The following is a 17,794-nucleotide window of genomic DNA, read 5'->3' as shown; positions in this document are numbered from 1 at the left end:
TGGATCAGTGATATTTGGAATATATTTGGTATGTAACATACAAACATATAAATATTTTAATTACTTTGTATCATTAATATTAATTAATAATAATAATTATTATTATTATTTAATATTACAGATTTAATTGCATTCCTACTTCCAATTTACACTTCCATTTATTGGCTTCAAACAAATAATAGAAATATTCATTTAATATCTTTTTCATGTTTATTTTTGGATATAAAATTTTTATTATTTTTTAGAGTATTTGAATCTTTTGGTGTATACTTTGCAATAATTATTAGTGTTGGAAAACAAGTTGCTTCTTTTTTATTTGTTTTGTTTATTATTATAATTAGTTTTGCGCACACATTTTATATTTTATTATCGCCAGAACCTAACTTTTCTTTTGGAGAATATACAAATAATAATGATCCAAATGACCCTTGGAACCTAGCTACTGCTTATCACCAAGTGTTTGGAAATGGAACTGTTGATCCAAATCCATTTATGATTCAACCACCTGATGAAAATACAAACATGTTTGAAGATTTTGGGACTTCTATTTTTGCAATGTATTTATTCTTAACAGGTAAACAAAAGAATTGATTTTAAAAATATGTTGAAATATTGGAAAATTTTTAATATTATATTATTATTTATAATAGGTGATTCAAGCGCACTATCCAATTGGACATATAAAAACAATCCATCACTTGTAATACTGATTGTTTTGTTCTCATTGTTGATTGTTGTATATCTTATGAATTTATTTATTGGATTACTTAGTAATGCAATTGAAAAAGATAATAATAGGGTCTCATTTTTAATACAGAAAGCAGAGGTATTCTACCTTCCATCATTATTTTGGTTTAGTTATCTGTAAAATACTAAAATTTGTTAATTTTCTTAAAGATTCTAGCTGAAATTGAATTATTTTACCTATTACCACATCAAAGACGTTGGAATGAATGGTTTCCTAAAGTGATGTATGTAAATTTGATAATTTAATTTTGTTTTTATGAAAATAATTTGTTTTTTTTTTTAATCTATTTATAAAATTTATTTTTAAGATACTATTATGCTGATTTTGATAAGACTCGACAAGAAATTAAGGAAATGATTAAAGAGGGAGAATGGAATACAGATGAATTTTCAGAATTAAAGCAGAAGTTATTGCATAAACTTAAAATATAACATGATTATTATAATTCTGTTGATGAAGCTACTTTTATGACGAAGTTTGTTAATATAGTAATTTTCTCATGACTGTAAATAGTTTTAATAGTTTGATAAATAGATAGCTAGCTTATTATGACTTTTTTTATAATTTGATCACTGGAATTATAGAGTATTATCTTTCATAGTTCATATAATGAAGATGGACCAGTTTGTAATCAATTATAAAGTATATTTATTATTATTTTCATCATAAATAGAAATTTGAATTAATTGTGTTTTCCAGATTTTATCTCCGTGAGTAGTCCGTTATACGCATTTCTTTAGGGCCGGAATTAAGATAATGTGAGCAGTATCTAAACAGGGCAATAAAAATTTGACCGGAATTATCAAGATCTACATAATTATTTTGTCCCTTTCTACGCAAATTCAGACCTGAGATTGTGAAATAATTTGTTGAACAAACTCAAAATGTTGTTCTATCCAATCTGACTCATTTTCAATTAAATGTCTTTGTAAATAATTAACTAGTCTTGAAGGTGAAGATTAATGTACAGTATATTTCGGTCCTGTATATACTTGGTTATTTTAAATTCAATCCTGCTCGCAGGAATTGTATGTTTATATTATTGACAATTTTCATATTTTATTACATAATGTAGTCGTTTTAAACCAACTATCAAATAAAATTCTTTCCTATTGTCATATCTCACTAATTGTCCGGAGCGAAACGATCTATATATATGTCTACGCACTATGAAAAATGATCAATCACATGAATTTCTCTGTCCCCGGCGCAAATTCTGTATTATTAGCTTTTTATGTATTGCTCAGAATCCTTATTATTTTATTATTTACTTGTAGGGAGAATTTATCTATAATTAAATTTATTATAATTTTATTTATAATTTTCGTGATACTAATTTGATGTAATTCCAAACATTAAATTATGATAATTATATGACTTGAACGTTATATTATGTAATTCTTTATATAAATATTTTTATTTTAATTTTTTATTTCTGATGTTCTGAAATATTGAAGAGATTTTATTCGTTTTGTTAATTAATGAAAAAAAAAAATTAAATTTGTTATTTATTTTGATCAAATATTTAACAGTGTAAAATATAAATAATAATAAAATGTATTTTTCAATAACTGTATTTTATATTCCATTATTTTATATTTTAGGAAATTTGAATGTAGAAAAATTTGAAATATTCTTTTTAATGTTTCAGTTATTAATTGGCTTTAATGTATTAATTTAACAAACCATTGTGACATAATTTCTGTCATGGTTTATCATATTATTTTTAGAAGTTTCAACCAGTTTATTGAACGGAATATTCAAAAATAACTAAAATAACTGAAGATCATTTCAACCATAATGGACAATAAAAAGATATTGTACAGTAAAATGCATATTGGAAAAACATTGCAAAGCAAAATGTATCTTGACACATTGACACAACATTGTATATCAATTATCAAATTACATGAAAAGGATAACAATAAGGAGAAAAACAAAATAGAAGAGCAAGAGAAAGAATTGTATGGCAAAGTATGTGTTGCTAAGAGTATCAATTTCACTGTCAATAGAGCAAGTAATGAAATTATTAAAATGAAAATAACAATAATACTTGCGAGAGATAGAGAAGTAGCCCTAAAGATGGTCATCGGTCCTAGAAGACCGCGGTCCTACGGTCCTACACCATAAAAAGACGGACCGGTCCGTCTTAGTGTAGGACCGCGGTCTTTCGGTCCTGTATCACATATAATAAGACCGTCGGTCTTTTTAAGGACCGCAGTCTTTTTAAGACCGATCGGTCTTTTTTCTTTTTTTGCAAATAAAAAAAGATTTTCTTCCCTAACTTTATTAGGAATAGCCTTGTTTTATAAATGAACACTAATTGGAATGATTTTTAATATAAATTTTTTTTTACAAATCACCTGGATATCATCACAACGTCATGCAAAATTTAAAGCTTTGAGAAAAAATACTTCAAAACGCAATATCTCGCTATCCAGTGATTATAAAAGGATAATTTTACCACCATTCGAATCGTCTCGCTGCGGCGCGTCGAATGGTATCAAAATCATGATTTTAGAATCGATAAAAAAAAATTACGTCGGCAAAACTATTTGATAATAAATTCAATAATTACCGACTATCTATCGATCCTAGAAATATGATTTAGTCACCATTCGACGCGTCTCGCTGAGACGATTCGAATGGTGGTGGTTTCATCCTTTTATGATCACTGGATGACGAGATATTCCGCTTAAACGCTTTTTTTGGAGTTTCGGAGTTTCAGCGTTTTGACATGCAACTCTACAAGTGGGAAGAGTGATTGTCATTATTTATTGGTTTGGAAATGGCCGGTCTTTATATTATTTTATGAAGATATTTGTCAGATTAATAGGTTTATTCAATATAAAAATCATTTATTATATGAAGACCGGTATGAGGACTGGTCGGTCCTCAGGACCGGTCCTACTGCGCCACAAAAAAATGCAAGACCGTGGTCCGGTCCTACAAGTCCTGGGACCGACCGGTCCAGGACCGAGTAGGACTGGTAGGACCGATGACCATCCTTAAGTAGCCCCGATAAGATTGGAAAATTTGCTGATGGCTGTAAACTTTACCCCCCTAATAACCATTATTAGCATGATAATGATATTGAATATATTAACAAATTGAGAAATACTTGAGAAACAAAAGCTCCTATGATGCCAAAGATATTGCAAAAGCTTTAGTTGATGAAATAAAGACATACCATTTAGCTAAAGTTAAATCTAGATTTGTGAAACTTAATAAAGATATAATTTTGATCAAGATAAGGATTATATTATTCATTTCATAAATTTTGCTTCAATTGATATTAATGAAATAGATGAAATAGATTGGAATAAGATGAATTTGCAAAGCATGGCATAACTCATGATTATCATAAGAAAGTCAAATACCATTTTATTACTCCCAAAAATTTTAAGACGTATTAAAAGATGGGATTTTATTTTGGGTTTATAATGAATAGCTTAACATATACACGTTGTACAGATTTAAAACTATATTTTCTAATATTGAATTGTATAAAATGGAGCCTGTTATAGTTGATCAGCCCATACTTTCATGGAATGATGATATTATTAAAAGATTTATTAATAATGATCATAAATACGAGTGTTTCATGAATAAATCTTTAAAGAATGATCAATTATTGGAGTAAATGGCACACTGGCCAGTATAATAGATCAGAAAGAGAAGAATAGGAAGAAGTTTATAGCAGTATCCAAAAGGTGCTGTTACCTGTGTGAATTGTATATTGATTTTGCACGAAGTAAAGGATATAATATTATTGTTTCTGAAAACATAAGAAAATATAATAAATGGAACCTTCCACATGTTGCAGATAACAACTTTAAGATTTAATCGCTAAATTATATACTAACAAATCTTGATCAAAAGATATAAACGTATAAAGCAAAACTTTGTTTTTTAAATGAATTTTTATTAATATAGAGTACTGGCTAAATTAATAAAAAATATTGGAAGAATGATAAAAGAGAAGAATCATTGCAAGCCCTAACTCACATGTATTGATCTAGAACTTAAAATAAATATTTAATATTTTTTTCAAAACATGATGTTTTCTTGTAAATGCTAGGATTATGTTTATATTATTATAATTTTTACCTTTGATATATAATCTAACAAAAATATAATTGCAATAATCTTAATTATAAATTATATATATATAGAGGCAAAGTTATTTATTCTTTTTTATTTGAGTATGACATTACTTATGAATTCAAAGTGTCACAGTTCTTGGGGACATTAAATTATGCTTTTTTTGGAATTTCTTTAATTTGATAATACAGCTTTTTACAACCAATTTTTACTTTGCTAAATATTGATGAAAGACAATAAAAAAGATAAAAATGCATACAATAATACTGACAAAGCTAATATAAATAATTTTATTCTAACTATGTAAAAACTTTTTTCATTATTTTTTTTACAATCATTAACTAATTTTAACATAATATCATATCATACATTTTCCTATCATATGACTATCAGACTATATATATGTATATATATATATGAGATTATTATAAATCACATATTGATAATCATTTTTTATGAACAATCCTTTAGACATTATGACAAAAAAAAAGAAATCCAAATTAGCCCAGTGTTCTTCAAAAGTAGAAACAGATTCATCAGTCATAGCTGGCAGTATCTATGAACAAAAATGCAAACATATTCAAATACTTCATTATATTCACTTTATTAATATCTCTGATAAGCATGATATTCACTTTACTGGCAACTTTTGTTATCAATTTACTAATGACTCTTTACATATGAATAATGCTACTTCAACATCATTAATTATGCTTTTCTGTTTAATCAAAGGTGAGAAGCCTGATAAAGCCTTTAAAGTTATTATTAATAAGGATAAAGATGTCAGCGATCTCAAAAAGGTTATCAAGGATGAAATTCCTGATGATTTTGCTGGTATTGATGCTAAGAACCTTACATTATGGAAAGTAAATGTCTCTGCTAATGATAAATCAAAGTTTGAGAGACTAGAAACTTTTATACCATATAATTCTGCTGTTGAAGAAGTGTTACTTGGTGAGAAAATAGAAAATGCAACAGAAGAAGTTGGAAAGATCTTTAATTATTCACTTGAAAAGGAATGTATTCATATTATCATTGAACCACCTGCTGCTACTGGTAAGTTTTTATGAAATTATTTCATAGCTTATGCTGTTCTCATTACTACATTAATTCTTATCATTTATGTTATAATTTTGCTACCAGAAGGCACCAAAGTTGAAGAAGATGTAAATTTCATTAATAAGGAAGATGTATCTAAAGGCATTGCTAATGATAGACCCACCCAAAATTGTGAAAAACAAGGTTTTGTTACAAGATATTATAGTATTCCATCACAAACATCACAAACAGTAAAGATTGATTATAGTAGTAATATAACAAGTAAAAAGAGGTATCAAAAAAATGAAGGGAACAAAAAAATCGCAAAAAGAAAAATAGTATAAAATGTTTTAAGTTAGGATCAATCATAGAAAATATCATTGTGCATTAAACTATGTATAATGGCAATAAAGCTTCTTATGCTTATGCTTCACAAATAGTAATATTGATGTAATTTTAGTTAAGATATTATAAGATAACTTGATTCTGATTTTTGAAACTTTTAAGATTTATTATCATGATTAAATAATTCTTATTTCATCGAAATTTTTTAAGTTCTTTAACCGACATGTTATTTACATATAATTTTAGGATTTAAAAGGGCACACAAAACTGATCATTATTATAAAACTTCATTCTAATATAATTTTTTCATATTTAAATGTTCTAAATCAGTTTTAAATTACCCATCACCATGTAATATACATCATAAATCTAATCATTATATCTCAGCTAAAAACATTATGACACAAATCTATCTTACATATGACATAATAATTGCAGCTTGAAATTGCTATACAAGTAATATAAGATCATAACTATTTGATACTAATTATTACTTCAATGTATGACCAATTAATTTATGATTAACGTGGAGGAAGTTAAGCACGTATGTAATTGCTAAACTAACCGCAAATAGTAGTGATAGTCTCATTGAATCACTATATAAACTTCAAGTTTCAGCCTGCAAACTTAAAATCAAATAAACATGTCTCAACTTTTTGATGATTGCCTTAACGAAATTTTCGAATATTTAGGAGATGATATAACTAGTTTACATTCATGCTTATTAGTTAATCGTCTTTGGTGTAAAGTTTCCGTGAGAATTTTATGGAGAAATAGTTGGAATTATAGTGATTCGACCTTTGATACTTTAATTGCTTGTCTTCCAAGCAAGTCAAAAGAAATTTTGTATAAGAATAAAATTATTATTTTAACTCCAATTTCAAAGCCTCCAATGTTTAATTATACAGCGTTTTGTAAAGTTTTATCAATTGAATATGTTCATTATACATTTCTTTTAAGACCTAAACTTTTAACTTCATGCAATAATGTGTGTATATTATCAGAGGAATTATTTAAAATGTTTATGGAACAAATTACTTCTTTAAAAGAATTATATTTTTTTGATTTTTCGAATATAACTTTAACTTCATATTCTGGAGCGAAAGATTGTTTGAGGAATCTTTCAGAATTACATTGTTCAAATGTTTTTCCTGATTTTTTTTATCAATTATCAAAAATTTGTCATAATATATCATCATTAAATATAATATTTAAAGAAACTACAATGAATGGATTAACAGATTTAATTTCTGTTCAACAAAATTTGAAATATTTAAGTATAACAAAATTTTATAATGGTGACAATCTGTCATATATAATTCCTTCTTTAACAGAAAATCTTTCTGATAGTACTTTAATCAAATTACGTTTTAATAAAGATACTCCATTATTATTTATTACCAATTTCAAAAATTTACAAGAACTCGAATTCTCAGTAAATAATTTTAATGATTTAAAAGATTATGAAAAATTAGAAAATTTTAATTTTCCACAATTGCAAATTTTAAAAATTCCATATCCATATAAGTTTTTAATAAAATTTTTAGAAATTAATGGAAAACATTTAAAAGAAATTTATATTAGTGATAGTAAAGGTTATAATGATAATTCAATAAATTTATCCATAGCTAATTTTTGTACAAAAATTAGAAAACTTTCTACTGGATTTAAATATAATGAATTAGATACATTAAAATTGGTTTTTAATAATTGTCAGTGTCTAGAAAGTATTAAACTTTGGTGTGGAAGTAGACATTTAAGTGAAAAGGAAGCATTGAAAATGGTTATGAAATTTTCACATGATAATTTATGTGAAATTATATTATCTTATGAGTCTGATGTACGATCAAGTTTACTTCCAGAAGAGTTTGAATCCTTTTTAATATATTGGAAAAATTGTGTATCCCGAAAATCGCTATCATTAATCATTGTTAATCTTGATTACAAAAGTTTAGATAAAAATGTTGAAAACACGAAATTAATTGATAAATATATTAAATTGGGTGTTATTAAAAAATTTAAAGTTACAAATTTCGAGGATGCTGAATTTAGTCATAATTATTATAATAAAGTTCAACAAATATTATGTCGATAGATTAATTAGACAAATGATTTAAAAGATTTGACAGTATATGCTATTAGTTCAAACTATTTTGCTAATTAAATTCGATTTATAATATTTTATAATATTATTATTTTTATTTTGCATAAACAAGTTTGTAATCGATTATAAACTTTTAAAAAATATTTCGATTAATTGTTGATATGTAATAATTATTATTTACTAAATGGAAATCAGAAAATACAAGAAAAAAATGGTATGTCAAAATAATTACACATTTTATATTTTTATATATTTGACTACTTAGAATATATTCAGAGAAATGGGTTGATCATCTGACCATTTTTCATATTGACCAAAATGCAAAATTCCAAATGATCGAATCCTTTGTCATTTGGTCATTATTAATGTGTTCTTTAAAATAGTATATTTTATCTTAAAACTTTTCTTTTTTTAATAATATAAAAAATAAACCAAGGAACATACTTGTTTGATAGCCTTAAAACGCCTTGTTAAATTCATAAAGTTTATTGATTTTGCAATTTTGAATTTTTCATTAAATGTAAAAGATGTATCTTTATTGCATTAATTTATTTCTAATAATAATTTTATATTGATCTATTATGAAATACATGCCCGTTTTAAAACAAAAAAAAATCTAACGACTTAATACAAAATATTAAATTGCCATTTCAAATTATTTGCCGAATAATGAGTTTGTCCTAACCGGCTATGTTAGCAGATATCTGGTATCAGGTTAAAGATTTTTTTGACTCAACGTTATCTAATAAAATTAATCGTAATTCCAGCAGAAACGGTATGATGCTATCACTAAAATTAGAATTTACCTTTATTACTAACCCGTATCTATAAAAAAACTATAATAAAATTTTTCGAAACTTACATGAGAATCCAGTATCCAAACCATAGCCGGAGTCCTACAAAATAAATTTTTTTTTTTAAATAAAAGTTTTCGAAACGAACACTGTAAAAAATGCAGATCACTTGCTTTTCAGGGTACAAGCCAATGTTAAGCATCCGTCAAAAATGACTGATTGAGCCAGAGCTTACAAAAAAAAATTTTTGGTGGGTTATCCGCATATGATTTTTAACGGTAACGGATTTTTTTAATCCGGACACTAACCAGATACAATTTACGGTTACCAAACATCTGAGTTAATAAGGAAAGTGTGACACGCGTAATGTAAGTCGTATGACCGGTACTGCGGTATGATCGGCAATTGTAATTTACACTACATTTTACGGAAATGAAAACACGGATCAACATTTAAGATTTGTGAAATATGAGGGAGATAAACAAATTAAACTTTGAATTACCGTAAATACAGTAAATGACGATTATTTGTCCTTTTTGCCCAATTAAACATCGAAACATTTTTAAATTTTTCTTTAAGGACTAAACAACGGGTAAACAACGGGTAAACAACGGTAATTAAGTCGCCGAAAACCGTGATTTTCATTTATAAATTTATAACCAAATTTCTCAAAAAAAAAAAAAAAAAAAAACGAAAAAAATGATTAATTTATCTTCTCTAGTTGGCTTTTTTGTGTTAGGACTTATAGGATGGGTTACTTATAAATTAATTATTTGGCCATTTTATATTTCCCCTTTGAGAAAAATTCCTGGTCCACCATCTGAAAATATATTTCTTGGAAATTTTAAATCATTTTTTAAGGAAGAGGTATATTATTTATATTTTAATTAGTATTTTATCTACTCCTCATATACTATCTTTTATTTATATGCATCATGCATATCTTTTATAGGAACCACATGTCAAGTGGATGCAACAATATGGGAATATTGTAAAATTCTATGGAATATTTAATCGCCCAGATGTTTTCGTCTCAGATACAAAAATAATCCAAGATATCACATTAAATCATGTTTACGACTTTGTTAAACCTCATGATATGTCGGCTGATTTTGCTAAAATTGTTGGTAGAGGTCTTGTACTTGCGGAAGGTGAAGAACATAAAAGACAAAGAAAAATGATGAATCCAGCTTTCACTCACAATAACATCAAAGTAATTATATTTCATTGGTAGAAAATGAAATTAATAATCAAACTAATTTAATAAATCGTATTTTTTTTCAATTCAGGAAATGGTTCCAACATTCATTCGAGTGGTTTCCACCTTAAAAGAGTTAATAGAAGATAAAATAAAAGAAGATTCTAACATTAATCTTACACCTTATATCTCAAAAACTACCTTAGATGTTATTGGCTCAGTCGGTAAGAAAAATATGAATTTTGTTGAAGTGGTTACAATTATGACGACGTCGGAGTTTTTACATATGATTTTTTTATGGTTATGGCATTAAGCAATTACGTATATAATTTTTCAGCCGTGTCGTAACCATAACATATTAAAAGTGCCCATATTTATAAGCGTTTAATAATTTCATTTGTTTATTTATTGTTTATTTAGGATTTAATTACGAATTTAATTCATTAACATCTTCAAACGATTTGGCGGATGCTTATGCTTCTCTTTTTAATAATAAAACGAATCCTGTCTTACGTATTTTCGTCAGTATATTATCGAGTTATATCCCGCTTGTTAGAAAAATTCCAATAGATGAAAATAGAAAATTTAACAATGCGTGTTCGGTTATTCACCGGGTGTCAAAGAAATTGATGGAAGAAAAATATAACGAAGCGAAAAAAGGAGAATTGAAAAGCAAGGATCTATTATCTTTGTTAATCAATATTAATAAAACATTACCTGCTGAAGAGAAAATGACTGATGAAGTATTACAATATCAGGTAATTAAAATACTGCTAAATTATTTGTATTATTTCATTTTTTCTAAAATATACATTGTTTTCGTTATTATTACAGATTATGACATTTCTAATAGCAGGACATGAAACCACGAGTGCTTCAACTTGTTGGGCATTGTATTTACTTACAAAATATCCACATGAGCAAGACTTATTGCGTGAAGAATTGGTTAAAGCTTTTCCTGATAAATCAAAATTCAACCCTACATTTGATGAAATTAATTCTTTGGAATATTTGAATTGCATAATTAAAGAAACCTTAAGATTACATTCTCCTGGTATAATTTTTTTTATACAACTTAGTATATTTATAAAATTAACTTATTAACTCAATAATTTTTATTTTAGTACCGATTATTAGTCGAACTAATGTTGAAGATAAAGTTTTCGGAGAATATTTAATTCCGAAGGTATATTTGTAATTTTATATATATATATTATTTGTTATTTCAATTTATTATTTATTGTTATTTATAAATAGAATACCAGAATAATGTTGAACGTTTCGGCACTTCATAAATCACCTGAAATCTGGGGCCCAACAGCTAATGATTTTGATCCAAAAAGGTGGTTAAATCCTTCAATAACTAAAAATGTGACCAATCTAAATTATTTACCTTTCCATACTGGTACAAGATCTTGTATAGGCAATAAATTAGCTTTAACTGAATTCAAGATATTGTTAGGTATGTTAATTAGGAATTTTGTTTTTCAACCAATTGAAGGATTTAACTTTGATGCAAGAAGTCTTACTAATAATAAGCCTAGTCCATATCTTGGATTAAATGTTACTAAAGTTGGGGTTTAACAGGACTTAATTTTTATTTATATTTTTATATCACTTTTTTTATCATACTTCAAAAATTATATTAACGTTTATTTTATTCATTATATTGTTAATTTTAAATTAGTTTTAGATTTGACATAGTATGCATAAATTGTTTATCTTTATATAATGGTCCTAGTTACTTTAGTGAAATAAGAAAACAAGACTATTAAATTATTGTATTAAATAAAACAAAAAATGGCTTAACTGCTTGCTGGTCGTCTTAATAATATTTTGAATATTTAGGCTATGCCTATTAGTTATCGACTTTGATATGAAGTTCTGCAAGGATTTTAGAAAAATATTTTAATAAGTATTATTGAAAATTCAAAATTATTAAATTATTATTATAATACTTTTAATTTCTTGTCTTCTAAACGAATCCAAAAGATATTTTATTTAAGAATGGAATAACATTATTATTTATACCAATTTAAAATTCCAATATTTGTATTCTGCAAAATTCTATCAAATTATGATTTTATTATCAGATTGAGATATTTATTAAAATAATTCCATTGCAAATAATAAGCAAATAATATTTATTGACCAAAGAAATATCACAAATTGATTTTTTTAATAAATATATTTTAATATCATGAATCTAACTGACATAACTCCATTAACTTTATAATGTTAATACATTAATTATTAATAATTTAGTTCTTTATAGTTATTATTCGTCATTCGTAAATTTACATTATCATACATGCTTCGGAAGATTCAAATCGTATAAGATGCAATTACATTATCCAAGATATGAATTATTAATAATTTCCTAGAAATTAATAAAGTAATTTAAATGAATTATGTACTAGGTGTCATATTAAAGCACTACTCGAAAATTAGAAACAGTGAAGAAATTTTAACATCTACAAAGTATTAGCACGTTGGGGGTGCCCAAGTGAGCATCTAACACACACACATTAAAGCCATTAGAGACAATTTATAAGAAATAATTTGAACTAATATTAAATAATGTATATGACGTACAATTCAAAATTATAATCATTTTTATAAGTCGGACAAAATCATACGCCACAGATTACTTCCTTTAAATATTGTTTAGTGATAATAAAGAATATAAAAATAATTAAAATATATTAGTTCTATTGCAATTATTTTTTTAATTTCGTGCCAACATTGTTTTAATCATTTAAACAGTGATATGTTCATATCATAGTAAAGGTTTATTTGTATATAATTCTATTTCAGAAGACAGTAATTTAAGTGATACAATATCAAAAACAAAGGGAGTATCATTAATTCTTTAACTAAGAAAATATTTTTATTATTAGCCGTAATTAAAAAACAATAATTCGGTCTCAAAATATTCATTTTTAAAAAACTTTCTTATTAATATAATTGAATAATTAAATTTATGAAACATAATTGACTTTTTTTAATCTTTTATTTAATTATTAATCATATAAAACTTCTTTCTTTCCGACGCTCACAATCCTGACAAGATTTTACATTATTTGACGTAATAATTTTGTTATACTTTGTAACTATTAATATTCTATCAATACGGCTTTTTTAGATATATATCAGTTGATATGCATCAGTAATTGGTCAATATTACCAAAATTATCTCATTTCGTGATTCGTTTATCACATGACTCTCAAAGATCGCATCTCGAATTTCTATCAAATTAATTTCGATAATATTTCATAAAATTACTAACAATTTATTTGATATTATGCTATATGATTTAATATGATACTAAATTTAAATTACAAATATTACGACTTTATTGTAATTTATTTGTAGAAGTTACTACATCTATTATATACCTAAGTCGTAATAATGAGTAAGATTAATGAGAACATATGCATCATTTATATGTAAATTTAATGATTTATGAGTCATATGATTCATTTATTATTAATCATATTTAATGTAAGCCATATTTGGATAATTAACTAATGATACTGTATGACTAAAAAAAAAATAGTATTACAATGAAACATAACAATATAAATATTACAAAATGAATCAGCTTTTATCATTTTAATTTATTATTACAAAAAATAATAAGCTGATTTTTTTAGTTTGTCATTTTTTGTAAGAATAAGTCAAATTGACAAATAATTTATCAAGTTCAAGTCATATCATTTTTTTGCATATTTAAGATGTCTAATTTTTCTTCCAATTTTTGCTTTTCATAAATTCAATTCTACAATTAATAAATTCTACAATATATTAACAAACTAATCATGAGTACAACTGGGAATTATATTGGATTTGAAGAACTTATTTCTTATTTAAATGAATCAAGAAATTTTTCTTACCATGGATTTTTGAAACATAACCGAAATACTATTATTGCTTCATTGACTCAATTAACTAATTCTTCATTAACAACTAATGTTTCATTAACATCAGAAAAATGGAAAAACTTTAATATTACTTGGAATAATCGCTTTTTGGATAATGCAAAAGAATTATTGGATTCACATACTTTTGCTGAATTAAAGAAAAAGGTATGTTTTGTTTTTATTTTGCAAAGGGTGGGTAACTCCATATATTCACCGTGATCACTGTGTGAGAATTACTGGTCTCGTTCGCCCGGTAACCACTCCGGGCTCTCATTCCAGGCGCCCTAACTTTGTTGTTAGTAAAGTCTGCTAGTTCTGGAGGAGGATCTGGCTATGTACCTTCTTTACTACTAAATAAAAATTTAGCATACATTAACAATTGCTTTCTTATAATAGGTAAATACAGAGTACTCACAACGTAAAAAAGATTTGAAAATATTTTGGCAAGAAATTATTAAAGAATATGACAAAAAAAGTCATAAAATTATTAAGGAATATGAAAAAGAAAATACTTTTACTACTATTACACCTCTTTCAAAAAAGCCAAATAAATTTTCTGAAACTTTACAATCAAAAGAAAATAATTTTAACACTGTTAAATCACTTTCTAAAACTTTACAACCAGACATATCTTTACTTTCAAAAAAAACAGGTAAAAGTTCTGTTAAAAATCTTTCTGAAACTCCACAATTAGATTTATCTAAAAATAATATAACATTTATCAATAACTTCTGTTATGATATATTTCATGAACTTGAAAATGAATCTTATGCTAATTTATTTTATAAATATGCTAAAGAAAATGTTAAAAATAAAGTTATAGAATATCCAATGGATCTATTTACTATAAATTCAAAATTAGAAAATAATCAATATACAAGTTTAAAAGAATTTGAAAAAGATATTCGTTTAATATTTTGCAATTGTTATACATATAATGATATTAAAAGTAAAGAATATTGTTCAGGTAGAATATTAGAATCTATTTTTAATGAAAAATGGAATGAAAAAATTATTCTTCATGATAGACAAACAAGAGAACTGAAAAGAGTAAGAGATACTGATACTGATGATACTGATGATACTGATAAATCCTGGAAGAAACAATGTCAAATTTTAGAACAAAATAAAAATAATTTAATATATAGACAGGTTATTAATGATGCACTTCTTATTGCTTCAGCATATGAAAGTCTTGTTGTAGGTAATATTATACCATTTATTGAAATTTTAAAGACATTTCTATTAACTAGATCAAAAATGTCTTTATCTTCAGCAAATGAATCTATGCTTCAGGCAATTATTGAAAGTCTTCTACCATTAAAATATCGTATTCCAGAGCTTTCATTAGTAATGGATGGCAAAAAGTTAAAGGGATCAGGTCGCTTTGGTTATTCAGATATTTTTGTTTTGAAAGGAATAGGTGATATTTACTATATTAGCTTAGAATTAAAATATATTTCATTGGTTGGTTTAATAAAAAATCAAAAAGCTAAATATGGTGCAAATGAATTAGAAAACTTAGATAAAATCCTTGAAAAGGAAAATGAAGAAGATTTACTAAAAAGACCATATACATATTGGTCCAAAGAACATAAAAGAACAAATCAGACAACTATAGGTGAAGTATTAAACAGTGGTATAAGTCAACTGGAGTCATATATGAATACAATTTCAAAGGGAAGAGTTGTTGATTATTCTAGTTCAGGAATATTTGATAAACGTGTCAAAATAGTTAAATCAAATCCTAATAAATTAAAAGGATTTGTTATTTTAGTAATTGGTTTTCGTCGTATTTTATGGAAACCTGTTGATGAAGTAATATCTAATTATACATATAATGTAATTTAAGTATTATTTTAGTTTAGCAATCTAAGTGATCCAAATAATAAATTTATGTAAATTGTAAAATTACATCTTATTTCATTACATTTTAAAAAATATAGTTATTTTATTATTCTTCTTAAATTGGATGAGTTTACTATTAGTATATTGTTTGTTAAAAAATTGTGAGGTTTAATACTTTCCAAATAAAGATATAGCAGACAATAAGTATCTGGTATTATATACTACTTTATTTTCAATCCAATTATTTACTTAGTTGTTAATATTAGTAATATTAGAAATTTCAAAACAATTTTCAGTAGGTTAAATTAAAGATTTTGTACTTTTAAATCTATAATACTTTTTGTTGTTAAAGTTGATCAATAAGTATATTTATTTGGAAATAATATATATAATATATATTTAAAATTATTTACCTATATATATTGTATACCATTTGTTATTTGTTATGAATACTATGTAAAGTAAAATTTAGATAACAATAAAGTATTACAAGTACACTAAGAATCAATTATAAGGAAATTTATAAATATCAAACTTTTATATTTAATTAGCTATCAGACTATTTAATTTAATCTACTTCTACTATATTTAATTGCTGATCCATTATCAGTAGGGTATCACCAGAAGGTATTTCTTTTGGTGTATAATATACTAACTCCAAATAATATACAATAAGGTTAAAATTTCAGTTAATATACCAATTTCCTTAATTAAAAATCGTATCTTAAAATTTATTTCCTTTTACTCCTTTTTAGTATTGAGGAGACTTATAATAAATTGCACTTTCATTCCTTGAAGAATAACATTTCTGAAAGTAAATAAAATCATTAAATAAATAATTTGATTTATTTAAGTTTGCAAGTATAACTAATATAATAATGATTTAAAAATAAAATGGCAACTGACTGCTATTCTTAATAAGAAATTTCAACAATAATAATAAAAGCAGAATAAAACAATAATAGTATCTTGGTTATGTTTCAAAAATCTGTGGTAAGACAAATTTCTTGATTCATTTAAATAAGAAACAAGTTCTTTAAATCCAATATAATTTTCAGTTGTACTTATAATTAGTTTGTTAATTTCAAAAAAATATAAGTTTAAAAAAATATAAAGTATTATATATATAAAATATTATAGATTATAGATTGTAGAATTTATAAAAAATCTACAGTTTAAGTTTATTATTTTGTAATAATGGTCAAACTGATAAAAGCTGATTTATAATTATTTTGTTATAATAAATGTTAGAAATATGATCTTACAAATGCATTTGACTTTTGTAAAAAGTTTTAATATTGTCTAGGTCCTTATTGGTAGTACTACAAGTGATGGAATTGATATAACAGTAGTAAAAGTATTTACTTTTGATTGTTTTAGAAAGTTTAATTAACTTTTGAAAGAGATGTAACAGTAGTAATTTTCTGACTTTTTTCGTATTCCTTAATAACTTCTTGCCAAAATATTTGCAAATCTTTTTTATGTTGTACATGCTCTATATTTGCCTATTATAAGAAAGCAGATTGTTAATGGGATGCCAAAATTTTTATTTAGTAGTAAAGAAGGTACATAGCCAGCTCCTCCTCCAGAACTAGCAGACTTTACTAACAACAAAGTAGGGCGCCTGGAATGAGAGCCTGGAGTGGTTACCAGGCGAACGAGACCAGTAATTCTCAAAAAGTGGCCACTAT

General features: G+C 25.3%; 6 protein-coding genes across 6 annotated transcripts; all 6 read left to right on the top strand.

Moving 5' to 3' along the window:
- Positions 1-555: 555 nt before the first annotated feature.
- Positions 556-1,179, top strand: OCT59_007679 (uncharacterized protein; the record flags this gene model as incomplete). The annotated part of the gene is made up of 5 exons (XM_066150340.1): positions 556-574; positions 651-700; positions 818-826; positions 898-971; positions 1,056-1,179. The coding sequence occupies 5 exons, from the start codon at positions 556-558 to the stop codon at positions 1,177-1,179; spliced, it is 276 nt and encodes a 91-aa protein (XP_065998849.1).
- A 1,429-nt stretch (positions 1,180-2,608) lies between these two features.
- OCT59_007678 (uncharacterized protein) lies at positions 2,609-2,878 on the top strand (the record flags this gene model as incomplete). The annotated part of the gene is made up of 1 exon (XM_025324866.2): positions 2,609-2,878. One exon carries the CDS (start codon positions 2,609-2,611, stop codon positions 2,876-2,878), a length of 270 nt encoding a protein of 89 aa, XP_025184009.2.
- A 2,450-nt stretch (positions 2,879-5,328) lies between these two features.
- OCT59_007677 (uncharacterized protein) lies at positions 5,329-6,234 on the top strand (the record flags this gene model as incomplete). Its single annotated transcript, XM_025324865.1, has 2 exons — positions 5,329-5,908; positions 5,996-6,234. The coding sequence occupies 2 exons, from the start codon at positions 5,329-5,331 to the stop codon at positions 6,232-6,234; spliced, it is 819 nt and encodes a 272-aa protein (XP_025184008.1).
- A 644-nt stretch (positions 6,235-6,878) lies between these two features.
- Positions 6,879-8,330, top strand: OCT59_007676 (uncharacterized protein; the record flags this gene model as incomplete). Its single annotated transcript, XM_066150326.1, has 1 exon — positions 6,879-8,330. The coding sequence occupies one exon, from the start codon at positions 6,879-6,881 to the stop codon at positions 8,328-8,330; it is 1,452 nt and encodes a 483-aa protein (XP_065998848.1).
- A 1,502-nt stretch (positions 8,331-9,832) lies between these two features.
- Positions 9,833-12,160, top strand: OCT59_007675 (uncharacterized protein; the record flags this gene model as incomplete). The annotated part of the gene is made up of 7 exons (XM_025314955.2): positions 9,833-10,000; positions 10,086-10,346; positions 10,423-10,555; positions 10,752-11,089; positions 11,166-11,385; positions 11,456-11,517; positions 11,589-12,160. 7 exons carry the CDS (start codon positions 9,833-9,835, stop codon positions 11,913-11,915), a joined length of 1,509 nt encoding a protein of 502 aa, XP_025184007.1. The 3' UTR covers positions 11,916-12,160.
- A 1,993-nt stretch (positions 12,161-14,153) lies between these two features.
- OCT59_007674 (uncharacterized protein) lies at positions 14,154-16,106 on the top strand (the record flags this gene model as incomplete). The annotated part of the gene is made up of 2 exons (XM_025329592.2): positions 14,154-14,420; positions 14,652-16,106. The coding sequence occupies 2 exons, from the start codon at positions 14,154-14,156 to the stop codon at positions 16,104-16,106; spliced, it is 1,722 nt and encodes a 573-aa protein (XP_025184006.2).
- Between the last annotated feature and the right edge of the window lie 1,688 nt (positions 16,107-17,794).

The sequence above is a fragment of the Rhizophagus irregularis genome, chromosome 15, assembly GCF_026210795.1.
Source record: "Rhizophagus irregularis chromosome 15, complete sequence".
Taxonomy (NCBI): domain Eukaryota; kingdom Fungi; phylum Glomeromycota; class Glomeromycetes; order Glomerales; family Glomeraceae; genus Rhizophagus; species Rhizophagus irregularis.
Note: the sequence above shows the minus strand (reverse complement) of the source record. Positions and strands in the feature narration are given on the sequence as shown.